This window comes from Tachypleus tridentatus, chromosome 7 (genome assembly GCF_004210375.1).
Source record: "Tachypleus tridentatus isolate NWPU-2018 chromosome 7, ASM421037v1, whole genome shotgun sequence".
NCBI classification, from domain to species: Eukaryota; Metazoa; Arthropoda; class Merostomata; order Xiphosura; family Limulidae; genus Tachypleus; species Tachypleus tridentatus.
This window is the reverse complement of record NC_134831.1, coordinates 110,471,876-110,491,222: the sequence shown is the minus strand read 5'-3', so window position 1 is coordinate 110,491,222 and position 19,347 is coordinate 110,471,876. Positions and strand designations below refer to the sequence as shown.

The following is a 19,347-nucleotide window of genomic DNA, read 5'->3' as shown; positions in this document are numbered from 1 at the left end:
GCTGGTTTGAGGATAAGTCTTCGTGTCACTCTCAGTTAGACTGGTTTTGTAGATAAGTCTTCATGTCACTCTCAGTTAGACTGGTTTTGTAGATAAGTCTTCGTGTCACTCTCAGTTAGACTGGTTTTGTAGATAAGTCTTCGTGTCATTCTCAGACTGGTTTTGTAGATACGTCTTCGTGTCATTCTCAGACTGGTTTTGTAGATACGTCTTCGGGTGTCACTCTCAGCTAGACTGGTTTTGTAGATACGTCTTCAGGTGTCACTCTCAGCTAGACTGGTTTTGTAGATAAGTCTTTGTGTTACTCTCAGTTAGACTGGTTTTGTAGATACGTCTTCAGGTGTTACTCTCAGCTAGACTGGTTTTGTAGATACGTCTTCAGGTGTCACTCTCAGCTAGACTGGTTTTGTAGATAAGTCTTCGTGTCACTCTCAGCTAGACTGGTTTTGTAGATACGTCTTCAGGTGTCACTCTCAGTTAGACTGGTTTTGTAGATAAGTCTTCGTGTCACTCTCAGTTAGACTGGTTTTGTAGATAAGTTCACCATGAAGACTATGTACAACTAATATAACAGAATAACTAAAATGCTTGTTTCTATAAATTCCAGATTTTTACCATCAAGGTATTCCAGATGACATAGATATGCTTCTGTTATGACTGAGATATAATAGATTGTATTGTGCACTAAAGACGTTTAACTCACATCTGTCCAAAACTACTTTATTGAGACAAAGTTGTGTCTGTGCATCAGATGTTTTGTTTAAAGTTTAAAGCTGTGATAATCACAATAAATGTGTTTCTTAACACACAACATTATTACAATTTTCATAGACTGACCAAGATAGCATCAATGATTTCTATGCCAAAGAAACATCAGTTTCTACAGAGGTTGTTAGGATACTGGACCTTGAAGAGACAGAATCGAAATGGAGTGCCGTTGTTGAGACGGTTGCAAATAGCTCATCAGACTCGTCGGGACCAGGTTTGTTGGCCTGTGAGTTTTGTATTTGTTTGTAAAAGAAAGATGAACTACAGAGAAGTGACTTTATTAAATATGTTTAAATATGTGCAAGCTCACACTGGAAAAATAGCAGTCTTGTAACTTACTGGGTTAACATCAAAAACATTTGTGTAATTATGAACTCTTAAAAAAATTTAAAAAAGTCAGAAAATGTTTAATGTTCACAATAAATAAGTGAAGGAAGAATTGTTTTTCATTTTAGGTTTGTTTGTAAGACAGCCAACCAGTATGTAGTCTTACATTTACAGCATGAAATTAACATTAGAAGTAGTATAACAGTTGATAATAAATAAGTTTAAATTGATAATTAAAAAAAAATTATTAGGACAAGAAACAAATTAGTATTCATAATAACTTGTTGTTTTCTGTGTGTAACTTATAGAAACATGTTTTCTCATATAGCCCTTTATTCCATGAAAATCAAGTTTATTACCTTTAAGTTATACAATTATTAGTGCATTACACTTTTAATGATGTAAGTTTGACTTGTAAACGTATGTATCTTGTATACTATTTTTATTATCTCCTAAAGCAATATTCATGGAAGTTTTTTTCTGTGAGAACTGTTGTGTGGGACTATTGGCAAGGTGGCAGTCATCAGACACAGAGGTTGAGTGTGTTATATTAAACCAATTTTGTAGACTAGCAACCTTGTTAAAGCCCATGTCAATACAACTAGTTAGGTTTTATCTGATGATTGTGTTTGTCAAAGTTGCCCTGCACCATAAGTTCCATTGCAAATGGTGCTGTCTTAAGGATCCTTGTATAATTTCCATGACTTCTTCAGTGTATGAGGACAATGCTTGCCCATTTCAACAATCTGATCCTACAGATACCTGTAGATGTTGTTTCTGATGACTGGCATACCTTGGAAATACCATGAATACTTGTTTCATTCTTCAGGTGTTTGAAAGATTTAATGATTGAATTATCATAAAATTATCTTGGTTAACCCATACCATGATTTCTTAGACAGCTTTTTTATAATGGTAGTTACTGTTGCCTTAGACATGTGGATGGCTTTAAATACTCACCTTTGTATTCAACACTCTCTTAGAACAATTCTGGATCTCCATTTTGATCAGTCTTGCCTAAATCCATTAAGTAAAAGTGATGTGCAAGTTTTAGAAATTCTAAATCCCTGATCTGATCACATTTTTATGATATGAGTGTATTAATACCTTGCAGTACAGAATCTTATTTAGTAATACTAAACTGCCTGTGAAGTAGTCAACAATCTAGTTCTTCCACAACAGTTGTGGTTGGTCGGAGACTTGCTGATTTATGTATTTAAATTTGATTTTATATTATCTACTCGGCCATCTTTAGAACATGACAGGACATTCTGACAAGGACTGTAATGACATTATGAGGCACAGCCTACTGTAATACTAGTTGTAGACTTGATGTACTTAGTCTGTTCTAGTAATGGTGGTAGGACTACTGTTTTTTCTCCAGTCATAATGGACAAAATTACAGTTGTAATTTCTGACAGTCAAAACATGGTTAAAGAAATAATATTTAAACTTGAATAATTTTAAACTTCAGATAACAGTCAAACTCTAAACAACAGCAGAATACAAAGTTACAGCTCTATGATTTTAGAAATTATTTCAGTCTTCAGGAACTTTCAGAACATTTACTGACTTTGTATAAAATATTCATCTGTTCCTAATAAGTATTTTTCTCAGTTTCTATGAAGTAAAACTTAAAAGTAATTAATTAATTTTTCAATAGTGCTTATAGGAATATAAAACAACAGGAAAAACCTTTCCTAAAAGTTTCAAAATGATTTTGATATGAGCAAATGAAACGATAAGAGTTTTCATTTGTATAAGTTGTTTAATATAAGATTTGGTGTTCTGCATTAATAGTAATATTAATTTTTATAGCTACTTACTTAAATCTGTGCAAGTTATTTAGTATACAACTAAAGATAACAAATGTTAAAAATTGAATTAATAACAAATTGGAACAAGCATCTACATACATACAGACAAATATTAAGACAGTCCAAGTTATTTAACACCATGAAAAGTTTGAAGGAAGAAATGACATTTCAAAAGTGTTTGTAAAAATAAGTTTAATTTAAGTGTAGGAATAAAACTAAAAAACAGTTTCACCATAAGATCATTAAGCTGAAAAACATGATCAGTATACAAATACATACTGTTAAAGCAAAATGGAATCCACAAGTTAAACCTTACATTTCCCTAAATCATAACCATTTTTAAAAGCTGTACATATGATGTTATGTCAGATTCATTTCAAGGAAATGGTTTTCCGTTCTACAGCTATCTTAGGAGACTTGTAGTGTGGCTAATATATTCTGTACCCTTCCTTACTTTCTCTCAGAAATTCTTTAAAATATTTTCTCTTGTATATTTGAGAAGTAAATATGTTTTAGTATTAATTTCTCAGCTGTAGCTGGAAAAGCTATTGAGGTTACATAAATTCCAACTTTGTTTTAGCACTTTCTGAAAAGTAGAATTAACATAAGGATTTTCTTCCATGTTGTTACAGTTAAACTGATACAGTATTTATTGTCAGAAATACAGCACCCTCCTGGTATATTACAGTATTTATTGTCAGAAATACAGCACCCTCCTGGTATACCTTCTGTCTTGATAGTTTTCGCATGAATTCTAAAAATTTGATCAATTCTTTTGATATAATTGTTAGGCAAATTTTTGTATGTAATATAACGAGACATGTGCATGAAGATTTGTAGTTTTAGTTCAAAATATGTGTACGTGTATTACTAGTTTTAATATTTGGATAATTTGAATTTGTAACATCGTAAAGTCATCTCACTTAATTGTTATGTAACTCATGTGATAGGTTACTTCATATTGACTACTCCATATTGAAGTGAAATGCTATGAACTAAATTACTAGCTACCCCTGGTGTTTATGATTACTGTACTCCATATTGAAGTGAAATGCTATGAACTGTAAATTACTAGCTACCCCTGGTGTTTATGATGACTGTACCCCATTATTGAAGTGAAATGCTATGAACTGTAAATTACTAGCTACCCCTGGTGTTTATGATTACTGTACTCCATATTGAAGTGAAATGCTATGAAGTGTAAATTACTAGCTACCCCTGGTGTTTATGATGACTGTACCCCATATTGAAGTGAAATGCTATGAAGTGTAAATTACTAGCTACCCCTGGTGTTTATGATTACCGTACTCCATATTGAAGTGAAATGCTATGAACTGTAAATTACTAGCTACCACTGGTGTTTATGATTACTGTACTCCATATTGAAGTGAAATGCTATGAACTGTAAATTACTAGCTACCCCTGGTGTTTATGATGACTGTACTCCATATTGAAGTGAAATGCTATGAAGTGTAAATTACTAGCTACCCCTGGTGTTTATGATTACTGTACTCCATATTGAAGTGAAATGCTATGAAGTGTAAATTACTAGCTACCCCTGGTGTTTATGATGACTGTACTCCATATTGAAGTGAAATGCTATGAAGTGTAAATTACTAGCTACCCCTGGTGTTTATGATTACTGTACTCCATATTGAAGTGAAATGCTATGAACTGTAAATGACTAGCTACCCCTGGTGTTTATGATTACTGTACTCCATATTGAAGTGAAATGCTATGAAGTGTAAATTACTAGCTATCTCTGGTGTTTATGATTACTGTACTCCATATTGAAGTGAAATGCTATGAAGTGTAAATTACTAGCTACCCCTGGTGTTTATGATGACTGTACTCCATATTGAAGTGAAATGCTATGAAGTGTAAATGACTAGCTACCCCCTGGTGTTTATGATTACTGTACTCCATATTGAAGTGAAATGCTATGAAGTGTAAATTACTAGCTACCCCTGGTGTTTATGATGACTGTACTCCATATTGAGTGAAATGCTATGAAGTGTAAATGGGTGATTAGCTACGTTCTTGCCTAAAGCACTTACAAGGTCTAAAAGTTTATTTATTGTTGTTATTTCATAAAATATAAGACATATTAAATTGCCAATGCTGGTAGAATTTGATTAATTATACATAGTGTCCTCTTAAATGTTACTGATTTCAGTTGTTTTTACTTCAGTTTTAAATGTTGTTATATAAACAAATGCATCATTTTTATTTCCTGCATTATCACTGCATAATACGTAATCTTCTCGTGCACAATTTCAAATCGTGGCTGCATAATGTTGTTATTATTTTGCTGCATAAAAATTGGGGCCCTATTAAAAGAAGGACATAGTACTAGCCACAGACCCCAGCTTAAAAGATATAACTTTCTGTTGTGTTTCCTAGAAGGATACAGACAAACAAACAAACAAATTGAAGGAACAGCTGAAGTACTGGCAGCGACTACGGCAGGATCTAGAACGTTCAAGGCTTCTGATTGAGCTAGTACGTAAACGAGAGAAGCTTAAACGAGAATACGTAAGTCCAAGTATTGACAGTTTTCACCTCTTTAAATGTTTTAAAAATTACTTTTCCATTGTTCAGTATGCTGGCTTTGATAACTGGACTCATTTTGTTTTTAGTTCATGGTCAATGTTGATATTCATTGGGTGAAATGTTTTAAAAATCTGACCTATATCCAGTGGTGTTGAATCCCATATTTCAGTATGATATTACCCATAACATACTTGTTTTACTTTACAGGTGGAAGCATTTCTCTTAACACTTCTTCACTCAGTATCAAATTCAAATTTATTTATAGAGTACTGAGATTAACAGCAAGAGAACATGTTATCATCATTATAACTGGTCAGATACTTCGTGTAGGAACTACTGTACTTGTCCCATTTCTCAAATAAAAATACAATTTTTAAACTTTGTTTAACCTCTGCTTTTACTAGATTGAAGTAAAATATGGCTGTTGAACATTTTTGTACCATTTCTGTGTCAGGATTTCAAGCTATAGGGTTAAGCATATAGCACTATCTTGTGTTGGTTAATGTATGCTGTAAAGGGACACTGGTCCTTCCTTACAGGATAAACAGTCTCTAAACAGCTTGGGCTATTAGTTAATTCAGTCATTTTGTTTCCTTAAATGTAAAAATATTTTAAATTTGATTTTTGTACTGAAACAGTCGAATGTTGTGTATCAGTTATTTTGTTACAGAGCCACGTAATCACAGATCTATATAGTACTTTTAAAATACTGCCACACTTGTGGTTGAGGTAAAGCTGTTACAGTGGAACAGAAAAAGTATGTCATAAATGAAACTCTGATTTGTTTAATGGTAGAAGTAACAGAGAGAGATAAACTATACATTTTTAATGTTTTAGTGAAGTCAGATGATAAAGTGTATGAATTGTAATGTGGAAAACAAACATATTGTACTAATTTATATTTGTTTCCTGACAGTCTTATCATCAGACATATACAGAAACTGATACTGCCATATAATTCCTTTCATTTAGCAGCTACAGTATATTTTGTTGCTATTGATATTATATGCTGTTTCTGACTTTATTTGGAAAATATACTCTAAGAACACAAAGTATGAATATCATAGTGTGAGATCACATCTGGTTGTTCAGAGTAGTTAATTATTACAATATGTTTTTTTATATTGTAGTAACACTAAGAACGAACATGATTCAGTTTAGTTTCCCAGTGTGCTACGAACTCCTTGAAAAGTGTCCTGAAAGAACAACATAGGTCTACAAGAATTTTCATTAAGCATTTTTTAATATCCTTAGTTATGTTATGAAAACACTAGGTTAAAAAATATCAGTTTAACACGAAAATAAAATATCCTATAACCCAAGGCTCTCAGGTTATACATTTTTTTTCACTTTGAATACATTACTTAAGTCAATATATTAGTAAATGTTTATCAAACAAAGATGAATAAAATTTGAATGGTATATATCCAGTAGGATAGGATGTGGATAAGACAGTAGCAACAGAACACACCTTATACTTCATGAACTTACAAGTACTTGTATATATTCTGCTATCTGTTTGGAAATTATTTTAATATTGACAGATGTCTTTCTATAAGAATCGTGTTCAGTTTTATATTTGATGACTGTTTTTGAAGTTATTCAAATATTGATTATTTTAGCTTTGCTTTTAGTTTAAGGTTCCACTTTTGTCTTTAGTTGTTCGTCCCTTAAATTAAGGAACAATGCCCTTCATCATGTGATGACTGGACGTGGTGATACATTACTTTGTCTATGCCCTTCATCGTGTGATGACTGGATGTGGTGATACATTACTTTGTCTATGCCCTTCATCATGTGATGACTAGATGTGGTGATACATTACTTTGTCTACTTCATCATGTGATGACTGGATGTGGTGATACATTACTTTGTCTATGCCCTTCATCATGTGATGACTGGATGTGGTGATACATTACTTTGTCTATGCCCTTCATCATGTGATGACTGGATGTGGTGATACATTACTTTGTCTATGCCCTTCATCATGTGATGACTGGATGTGGTGATACATTACTTTGTCTATGCCCTTCATCATGTGATGACTGGATGTGGTGATACATTATTTTGTCTATGCCCTTCATCATGTGATGACTGGATGTGGTGATACATTATTTTGTCTATGCCCTTCATCATGTGATGACTGGATGTGGTGATACATTACTTTATCTATGCCCTTCATCATGTGATGACTGGATGTGGTGATACATTACTTTGTCTACTTCATCATGTGATGACTGGATGTGGTGATACATTACTTTGTCTATGCCCTTCATCATGTGATGACTGGATGTGGTGATACATTACTTTGTCTATGCCCTTCATCATGTGATGACTGGATGTGGTGATACATTACTTTATCTATGCCCTTCATCATGTGATGACTGGATGTGGTGATACATTACTTTGTCTATGCCCTTCATCATGTGATGACTGGATGTGGTGATACATTACTTTGTCTATGCCCTTCATCATGTGATGACTGGATGTGGTGATACATTACTTTGTCTACTTCATCATGTGATGACTGGATGTGATGATACATTACTTTGTCTACTTCATCATGTGATGACTGGATGTGGTGATACATTACTTTGTCTATGCCCTTCATCATGTGATGACTGGATGTGGTGATATATTACTTTGTCTATGCCCTTCATCATGTGATGACTGGATGTGGTGATACATTACTTTGTCTACTTCATTCATAATCTGTTGTGTCATTGATTCACAAGATGTAAAAATTTGTAGTTTTTTATCAAGTGACAGATTAATTAATAAGAAGTAGTATAGTTTAATAAATAAATAAATGTATCATATGTCAGTAATAACTACATGTAGCATAGCACTAAATACATATAACTTAATAAATAAATACATCTAGTATAGTTTAGTAAATACAGGAAGAATAGACTAATAACAAAATATATATAGCATATATTAAATACAAGTAGCATAAATTAATAAATAAATACATGTAGAATATGTATATAACACAAGTTAATATATTATAAAGGGTCATAAGGCATGAGTTAATACATTATAAAGGATCATAAAGCATGAGTCGATACATTACAAAGGGTCTTAAGTCTTGAGTTGATACATTATATAGGGTCTAAACATGTGGTAAGGAACTTGAGAGAAGAATGTAAGCAGAACATTTAACCTAGTTTCTGTGTGTATATACCACAGTGTACATGAAGAAGTATTACGGTAAACCTAGTTTCTGTGTGTATATACCACAGTGTACATGAAGAAGTATTACGGTAAACCTAGTTTCTGTGTGTATATACCACAGTGTATATGAAGAAGTATTACGGTAAACCTAGTTTCTGTGTGTATATACCACAGTGTACATGAAGAAGTATTACGGTAAACCTAGTTTCTGTGTGTATATACCACAGTGTACATGAAGAAGTATTACGGTAAACCTAGTTTCTGTGTGTAAATACCACAGTGAACATGAAGAAGTATTACGGTAATCCTAGTTTCTGTGTGTATATACCACAGTGTACATGAAGAAGTATTACGGTAAACCTAGTTTCTGTGTGTATATACCACAGTGTACATGAAGAAGTATTACGGTAAACCTAGTTTCTGTGTGTATATACCACAGTGTACATGAAGAAGTATTACGGTAAACCTAGTTTCTGTGTGTATATATCACAGTGTACATGAAGAAGTATTACGGTAAACCTAATTTCTGTGTGTATATACCACAGTGTACATGAAGAAGTATTACGATAAACCTAGTTTCTGTGTGTATATACTACAGTGTACATGAAGAAGTATTACGGTAAACCTAGTTTCTGTGTGTATATACCACAGTGTACATGAAGAAGTATTACGGTAAACCTAGTTTCTGTGTGTATATACCACAGTGTACATGAAGAAGTATTACGGTAAACCTAGTTTCTGTGTGTATATACCACAGTGTACACGAAGAAGTATTACGGTAAACCTAGTTTCTGTGTGTATATACCACAGTGTACATGAAGAAGTATTACGGTAACATAGATTGAAGAAAAGTAAACTTGTGTGTCACTTGATGACAAAAATAAAGTTGAAGTATTTGTTTAAGGTTTTCAAACAAAGGAATTAATATAAAACTTAATAATATTGATATAAATTGATAGTAAAGTCACTTAATTAAGTTTTAAATATAAATAGCAAAAGCTTGTATCACAAGAAGAAATGTTCAGAAAGGGAACCTGTAAGTGTAGGGTTGAACAGCCTATAGTATTTTTTATGAGTTGTACAGTTGTAGTGTGAGATGAGACAACATCATTACAGGTTGTGTTTGTTGAGTTGTTAAAAGAAAGATGTTTGTTGTACTATATAGATCAGAGTTTAGTTGTAGTGTGAGATGAGACAACATCATTACAGGTTGTGTTTGTTGAGTTGTTAAAAGAAAGATGTTTGTTGTACTATATAGATCAGAGTTGTACAGTTGTAGTGTAAGATGAGACAACATCATTACAGGTTGTGTTTGTTGAGTTGTTAAAAGAAAGATGTTTGTTGTACTATATAGATCAGAGTTTAGTTGTAGTGTGAGATGAGACAACATCATTACAGGTTGTGTTTGTTGAGTTGTTAAAAGAAAGATGTTTGTTGTACTATATAGATCAGAGTTGTACAGTTGTAGTGTGAGATAAGACAACACCATTACAGGTTGTGTTTGTTGAGATGTTAAAAGAAAGATGTTTGTTTTACTATATAGATCAGAGTTGTACAGTTGTAGTGTGAGATAAGACAACATCATTACAGGTTGTGTTTGTTGAGTTGTTAAAAGAAAGATGTTTGTTGTACTATATAGATCAGAGTTGTACAGTTGTAGTGTGAGATGAGACAACATCATTACAGGTTGTGTTTGTTGAGCTGTTAAAAGAAAGATGTTTGTTGTACTATATAGATCAGAGTTGTACAGTTGTAGTGTGAGATGAGACAACATCATTACAGGTTGTGTTTGTTGAGTTGTTAAAAGAAAGATGTTTGTTGTACTATATAGATCAGAGTTGTACAGTTGTAGTGTGAGATGAGACAACATCATTACAGGTTGTGTTTGTTGAGTTGTTAAAAGAAAGATGTTTGTTGTACTATATAGATCAGAGTTTAGTTGTAGTGTGAGATAAGACAACACCATTACAGGTTGTGTTTGTTGAGTTGTTAAAAGAAAGATGTTTGTTGTACTATATAGATCAGAGTTGTACAGTTGTAGTGTGAGATGAGACAACATCATTACAGGTTGTGTTTGTTGAGTTGTTAAAAGAAAGACGTTTGTTTTACTATATAGATCAGAGTTGTACAGTTGTAGTGTGAGATAAGACAACACCATTACAGGTTGTGTTTGTTGAGTTGTTAAAAGAAAGATGTTTGTTGTACTATATAGATCAGAGTTGTACAGTTGTAGTGTGAGATGAGACAACACCATTACAGGTTGTGTTTGTTGAGTTGTTAAAAGAAAGATGTTTGTTGTACTATATAGATCAGAGTTGTACAGTTGTAGTGTGAGATGAGACAACATCATTACAGGTTGTGTTTGTTGAGTTGTTAAAAGAAAGACGTTTGTTTTACTATTTAGTTCAGAGTTGTACAGTTGTAGTGTGAGATGAGACAACATCATTACAGGTTGTGTTTGTTGAGTTGTTAAAAGAAAGACGTTTGTTTTACTATTTAGTTCAGAGTTGTACAGTTGTAGTGTGAGATGAGACAACATCATTACAGGTTGTGTTTGTTGAGTTGTTAAAGAAAGACGTTTGTTTTACTATTTAGTTCAGAGTTGTACAGTTGTAGTGTGAGATGAGACAACATCATTACAGGTTGTGTTTGTTGAGTTGTTAAAAGAAAGATGTTTGTTGTACTATATAGATCAGAGTTTAGTTGTAGTGTGAGATGAGACAACATCATTACAGGTTGTGTTTGTTGAGTTGTTAAAAGAAAGATGTTTGTTGTACTATATAGATCAGAGTTGTACAGTTGTAGTGTGAGATGAGACTACATCATTACAGGTTTTGTTTGTTGAGTTGTTAAAAGAAAGATGTTTGTTTTACTATATAGATCAGAGTTTAGTTGGAGTGTGAGATGAGACTACATCATTACAGGTTGTGTTTGTTGAGTTGTTAAAATAAGACATCTGTTGTACTATTTGGGTCAGAGTTGTTCATTTGGAATGTGAGATCAGACTACATCTGTTACAGGTTATGTTTGTTGAATTGTTAAAATAAAAATGTTTGTTTTACTATGTAGATCAGAGTTGTTCAGTTGGAGTGTGAGATGAGACTACATCCGTTACAGATTATGCTGGCTGAGCTCTTAGACCAGTTACAGGAGAAAGACACGGCCAACATTTTTGCTGAACCAGTAGATCTGAATGAGGTATGTTTCATGTTTCATTATATTTTTACTTGATAATTAACTCATTATAGTTAAAATTAACATCTTTTATTGATGTGCTGCTTTCTCCAGTTAATAGCTAAAGATAATTATTTTGGTTTGAAGACATTTATTTTGTTGATTCATATACTTAAAGATCTTTGAATCTGTGAGGAATGTCTGAAGAAAGGTGATGTTTCTATAGAAAGTTGTTTAAAAGGTTTAGCATAACTCAAAAAATACCATTTATTTTACTGATCTAAAAATTATGTTAATTTATTATAATCTTAATTACTTTTTAATTAAGATTTACATTAATAAATCCAATATATTTCCAACTAAGACATTATGCTTTTTGAATTAGACAATAGAAGCTGCTGTTTTTTAAAGGAGAACGTTTACTGGAAGTAATAGAGAATGATTAATACATGGATCTTGTTGTCTTTATAGGTACATTGTAGTAATACAAACACAAGTAATATTAGTTTTAAGGATAACTAATATCTGTGTTTACATAAAAGTCACAGTGTTGACAGCAGTCATGATCTACTACAGGGTACTTTAATGTGTTTAAACTGTTAACAAGAAGCCACTAAAGCATCACTCTTGAGCCACGATTTGATTGTTTAAGGTCTAGAATTACTTATATCTATAGTTCAAAAGTTTCAAAAGCAGAAGTGTGGTGGTACCATCGTGGTTTCATACATTCAAACTGTTTTTAGGTGCCAGATTACCTTGATTTTATTACTCATCCAATGGATTTCTCAACAATGAGAAGAAAACTGAATCATCATGAGTATGGGAATTTCAGTGATTTTGAAGGTGATTTTAACCTTATTGTGAAGAACTGTATGACGTACAATGCAAAAGACACTTTTTATTACAGAGGGGCTCTTAAGATGAGAGATCAGGTGAGCTATGTTTGACTACGTTTCTTTTGTATATTAGACAGAAAACCGACTTTTACAAAATGAGGTGAAAATGAATTGTTAAAATTGATTGAAATATTTAAAAACTATAAATAAAAAGTTATTATTATTGTACCTTAATTATGATGTAAATCATATTCAAACTGGTGAATCTAACATATTTTGAAACCCATCAGTATACAGCTTGTACACCACTAAGTTCCCTATTGCTGACCTTATTTCATAGCTTGTTCAGCATTCCAGTTGATTTTCTTAACACACTTTGTAGATGGCCACATCTACTGTCCAATCCACATACATTCCAGTTCCATCAGAAAATCAGTATCTGAGAAATTACAACATTATACTAAAATAAGAAACATATAATGTTAAAATCTATATACAACTAAACCATTTCTATCCTTGATGATGAGAAACACTTGAAATAAAAATGTATCTGGTATTTGTTTTATCAGTTTTATTGATAAGTAGAGAACAATGTTTTGAACTTCCCAGGTCACCTTCAGGTTTTTCTTAACGTTGTTCTCTGCTTATCAATAAAAGTGATAATACCCATACCAGCTGTTCTAGGATACATTTTCAAAACGTTTCTAATTCAGGCTAATCTATATTCTCTAAACTGTTGACTGTACATGTTTTAATATTTGTCATATTATCATCAGTAGTGAACTAATGTGTGACTACATATTTCATTGTTTATCATGTCATCATCAGTAGTGAACTGATGTGGGACTACATATTTCATTGTTTATCATGTCATCATCAGTAGTGAACTAATGTGTGACTACATATTTCATTGTTTATCATGTCATCATCAGCAGTGAACTAATGTATGACTACATATTTCATTGTTTATCATGTCATCATCAGCAGTGAACTAATGTGTGACTACATATTTCATTGTTTATCATGTCATCATCAGTAGTGAACTGATGTGGGACTACATATTTCATTGTTTATCATGTCATCATCAGTAGTGAACTGATGTGGGACTACATATTTCATTGTTTATCATGTCATCATCAGTAGTGAACTAATGTGTGACTACATATTTCATTGTTTATCATGTCATCATCAGCAGTGAACTAATGTATGACTACATATTTCATTGTTTATCATGTCATCATCAGCAGTGAACTAATGTGTGACTACATATTTCATTGTTTATCATGTCATCATCAGTAGTGAACTGATGTGGGACTACATATTTCATTGTTTATCATGTCATCATCAGTAGTGAACTAATCTGTTATTCTATATATTACAATACCTGAACACCATGAATGTACCATGAACATATCTAAACACCATGAATATCTTGTGTATGTTTCTCGAAAGCATGAATGAAGGGTTAGCACTGGGATCTGCACCTTTACCATTGTTGTGTGACTTATGTTTGAACATTTGGAAGAAATGATACAAAATTTAAACCTGATACTTAGATGAGATACGTACATGACACATTCATAGTGTTAAGATATGTACATGGCACATTCATAGTGTCAAGATATGTACATTGGACATTCATGGTGTTGAGATATGTACATGGCACATTCGTGGTGTTGAGATAAGTATGTGACACGTTCAAGGTGTCGAGATACGTGACATATTTATGGTGTTGAGATATTGTGATAAGGTATCAACAGAGAGTTTAAGTTCTTTGAATAAGAAAGAATCATCTCTACAACTTACCTATGATATTTAAGAAAAACATTTGTGTTTTTTAGACATATTTTAAAAGGGATGAACAAGAAGGGAACTTAAAAACATTTGTTTATTGCATTTATTCTTATGCTAAGACACTAAGAATCAGGTCATACAAAAGGAAAAAAAATTGTCCATAATTTACACATATGTTTGTAGAATTTTGAAGATATATACAAAACAAGAAACTTAAAAATTCAGTTCTTGCTATTAAAGATATCCAATTTAAAAATGATTTAACCCAACTATTGTAGATACAATGGTTAACAAATTCACTAATGCTGTAATAATGTATTAAGATGTTACCTTAAAACCTAGTTACAATAAAATTAAAAAGGAATGTTTGGTGTTACCATATTTTACAGGTTTAACTTCCAGTTTATTCAGAGTTTAAAAACAACAGATATGTTACTCTATGTTTAAATGGAATAATAAGATAAAATATATTTTAGATAACACAGTTAATGAAACAATGATGACTTTATGAAACTGAATGTTTATATAGAACTATGGATATTGGAGTGACAGAACATAATTTACAGTGTTGTTTAGCAGAACATAATGGATGTGTAACAAATGAAATAACTGGAAATTGGGCTTCACTAGAACATGTACAAAACTAGAACATAAAATATGATGGTAAAACAGTAATAATGGCTTAATCAAAGGCATTAGAGCCACTAATATGAATAATTAAGTAGAGACAAAACCAGAAGACGTCTCTGAGATTTATGCAGAAATGTAAACTAATAATTCACATGATCTATTTAAAAATGTGTAAGTATAACACTTGCACACACACTCCTGATGATCACCATAAAGCATGTAGAGGCCATAGATTTCCCTGAATTAAAAATGATTTTCACTTGTGTGTTTATTTTAGTGTTATATGTTGTATTTATTATTTTAACATTATACAAAGGTGCAAAGGAAATGCTGACTACACCATACCTTTGTAATGTATGGTGCATGCAATTGTCAAAGATGATACAGTATGTAATATTGACAGATATTAAGTTGTATCTTCTGTTGTTGTATAGTTTAGTACATTTAAACTTTATAAGAGTGTCATCTATTATGTAGTGTTATAAACAATATCTGGCTGTGAATTATTAACTACATTTTGTCTGTCGTAGGGTGGTGCTATAATACGACAAGCCAGGCGACATGCTGAGTTAGTTGGGTATGACCTAAACACTGGAATTCATCTGAAAGTAGCTCCTCAATATGTTAATGATGTCATTGATGAAGATAAAGTAACTGAAGATAGTAAGTGTATTCTAAACTCTGTTGAGAATGAATAATTGTATAAATTGTGTGTTCAGACTGTACTTATAATGGTAATTTGAATTATTCTAGGTGAACTTAGTAAGTTTATCAATGTATTTTGAGTAACACTGGAATATTCTTTGATAGATTGTTTAGGTAGAGTATTCATAATGAAACTTTGTGGAATGGACGGCAACTTCCTGTTGTGGAGACACAAATGTAGAGTCTGAAGACTTTCAGAATGTCATCCTGTACATTTGTGTCTCCACAACAGGCAGTTGTTGTCCATTCTAGAAAGTTTCACCAAGTGTGGAATAGTTTTACAAATGTAGCAAGTGATTTCAAACATAGTTAAAAGAAAGCTTGCTACTCTTAGGCTTTACATGTTTTATTTATGTGATTGAACATTAAGTGCCAAATCAGTATATTCACATGATATTTAACCATTTTGTGACAGGCTTGGTATGATATACATATATATATGAGTTAAGTATTTATACTATAACTTTTGATGCAGTATGGGTACATTCATCCACACACTGGCCCCTCCGCCTTATCAGTGTAGGACTTTAGCTTAAGTGTCAACGGATTGTATCTATGGTTTGAATGTTAACATTTTTCTAAACTGAAAATGTATTTCCAATAAAACTTATCTACACTGATAGGCTTTCTGCCCCACCTCCCCACAATAAGAACCAGTGTAAGTCTTGAAAAAGTGATTACATTATCTAAGTGAGGTGCTTAAACCAGGATAGAGAGAGCATTTATGAGGGTGGAGAAGTATGCAGATTAAATATTAATAAGAGTGTTTAAGTGTATTACAGAAGAGTGGACCAGCAGTTAGATAGATGGGTAAAACAAATATTAAAGAATAGCTGTATTTTCAGCTGAGGTAAGTACTAATAGAAATAAGTTTTTAGTTTAAGAAAATGTTAACTTGCCCACCATCATTGTCCTGAGGGTTTTCCTAACATTTATATTACCCAGCATCAGTGTCCTGAGGGTTTTCCTAACATTTATGTTACAAACCATCATTGTCCTGAGGGTTTTCCTAACATTTATGTAACACACCATCGTTGTCCTGAGGGTTTTCCTAACGTTTATATTACCCAGCATCGTTCTCCTAACATTTATATTACCCAGCATCGTTCTCCTGAGGGTTTTCCTAACATTTATATTACCCAGCATCAGTGTCCTGAGGGTTTTCCTAACATTTATATTACTCAGCATCAGTGTCCTGAGGGTTTTTCTAACATTTATATTACCCAGCATCAGTGTCCTGAGGGTTTTCCTAACATTTATATGACCCAGCATTAATGTTGTGATAGTTTCCTAACATTTATACGACCTAACATTAATGCCCTGAGGAGTTTTGTAACATTTACATTACCTAGCATCAATGTCCTGAGGGTTTCCTACCATTTATATGACCCAGCATCAGTGTCCTGAGGGTTTTCCTAACATTTATGTTACCCAGCATTAATGTTGTGATAGTTTCCTAACGTTTATATTACCCAGCATTAAAGCCCTGAGGGGTTTCCTAACATTTATGTTACACACCATCGATGTCTTGAGGGGTTTCCGAACATTTATGTTACACACCATCGATGTCTTGAGGGGTTTCCTAACATTTATGTTACCAATCATCAATGTCCTGAGGGTTAACTGACATTTATACGACCCAGCATTAATGCCCTGAGGGGTTTTGTAACATTTATATTACCCAGCATCAATGTCCTGAGGGTTTCCTAACATTTATACGACCTAGCATTAATGCTCTGAGGAGTTTTGTAACATTTACATTACCTAGCATCAATGTAGGAGTTTTGTAACATTTACATTACCTAGCATCCTGAGGGTTTCCTAACATTTATATGACCCAGCATCAGTGTCCTGAGGGTTTTCCTAACATTTATGTTACCCAGCATTAATGTTGTGATAGTTTCCTAACGTTTATATTACCCAGCATTAAAGCCCTGAGGGGTTTCCTAACATTTATGTTACACACCATCAATGTCTTGAGGGGTTTCCTAACATTTATGTTACAAACCATCATTGTCCTGAGGGTTTTCCTAACATTTATGTAACACACCATCGTTGTCCTGAGGGTTTTCCTAACGTTTATATTACCCAGCATCGTTCTCCTAACATTTATATTACCCAGCATCGTTCTCCTGAGGGTTTTCCTAACATTTATATTACCCAGCATCAGTGTCCTGAGGGTTTTCCTAACATTTATATTACTCAGCATCAGTGTCCTGAGGGTTTTTCTAACATTTATATTACCCAGCATCAGTGTCCTGAGGGTTTTCCTAACATTTATATGACCCAGCATTAATGTTGTGATAGTTTCCTAACATTTATACGACCTAACATTAATGCCCTGAGGAGTTTTGTAACATTTACATTACCTAGCATCAATGTCCTGAGGGTTTCCTACCATTTATATGACCCAGCATCAGTGTCCTGAGGGTTTTCCTAACATTTATGTTACCCAGCATTAATGTTGTGATAGTTTCCTAACGTTTATATTACCCAGCATTAAAGCCCTGAGGGGTTTCCTAACATTTATGTTACACACCATCGATGTCTTGAGGGGTTTCCGAACATTTATGTTACCAATCATCAATGTCCTGAGGGTTAACTGACATTTATACGACCCAGCATTAATGCCCTGAGGGGTTTTGTAACATTTATATTACCCAGCATCAATGTCCTGAGGGTTTCCTAACATTTATACGACCTAGCATTAATGCCCTGAGGAGTTTTGTTACATTTACATTACCTAGCATCAATGTAGGAGTTTTGTAACATTTACATTACCTAGCATCCTGAGGGTTTCCTAACATTTATATGACCCAGCATCAGTGTCCTGAGGGTTTTCCTAACATTTATGTTACCCAGCATTAATGTTGTGATAGTTTCCTAACGTTTATATTACCCAGCATTAAAGCCCTGAGGGGTTTTATAACATTTATGTTACACACCATCAATGTCTTGAGGGGTTTCCTAACATTTATGTTACCAATCATCAATGTCCTGAGGGTTCCCTGACATTTATACGACCCAGCATTAATGCCCTGAGGGGTTTTGTAACATTTATATTACCCAGCATCAATGTCCTGAGGGGTTTCCTAACATTTATGTTACCCATCATCAATGTCCTGAGGGTTTCCTAACATTTATACGACCTAGCATTAATGCCCTGAGGAGTGTTGTAACATTTACAAAACCTAGCATCAATGTCCTGAGGGTTTCCTAACATATGCATTATCCAGCATCAATGTCCTGAAGGGTTTTCTAAAATTTATGTTACATAGCATCAATGTGTTGAAGGTGTTCCAAATATTTTGATTACCTAGTGTAACGTCATTACCTATGTTCTTGCCATGAAGGTTTTCCTAGCATGTAATTGCCCATAAGGTGTTACTAACATATAATTGCTCTTGTCATTGTGCTGAAGGTGTTTCTAACATATAATTGCTCTTGTCATTGTGCTGAAGGTGTTTCTAACATATAATTGCTCTTGTCATTGTGCTGAAGGTGTTATTAACGTATAATTGTCAATGTTATTGTGCTGAAGGTGTTTCTAACATATAATTGTCAAT

At 33.1% G+C, this 19,347-nt stretch overlaps 1 protein-coding gene across 8 annotated transcripts in view; it reads left to right on the top strand.

Annotated features, from left to right (window-relative positions):
* The window catches only part of LOC143256392 (peregrin-like), a 75,820-nt gene that overhangs the window by 29,207 nt on the left and 27,266 nt on the right, over positions 1–19,347 (top strand). For 3 of the 8 annotated variants that reach the window (XM_076513575.1, XM_076513574.1, XM_076513576.1), the window contains exons 7-11: positions 832–994; positions 5,316–5,447; positions 11,712–11,840; positions 12,560–12,748; positions 15,607–15,739. In XM_076513575.1, the coding sequence (XP_076369690.1) occupies positions 832–994; positions 5,316–5,447; positions 11,712–11,840; positions 12,560–12,748; positions 15,607–15,739 (746 nt within the window). The remainder of the gene's footprint in view (positions 1–831; positions 995–5,315; positions 5,448–11,711; positions 11,841–12,559; positions 12,749–15,606; positions 15,740–19,347) is intronic. The other 5 variants (XM_076513579.1, XM_076513578.1, XM_076513580.1 and 2 more) reach the window with 3 other exon arrangements.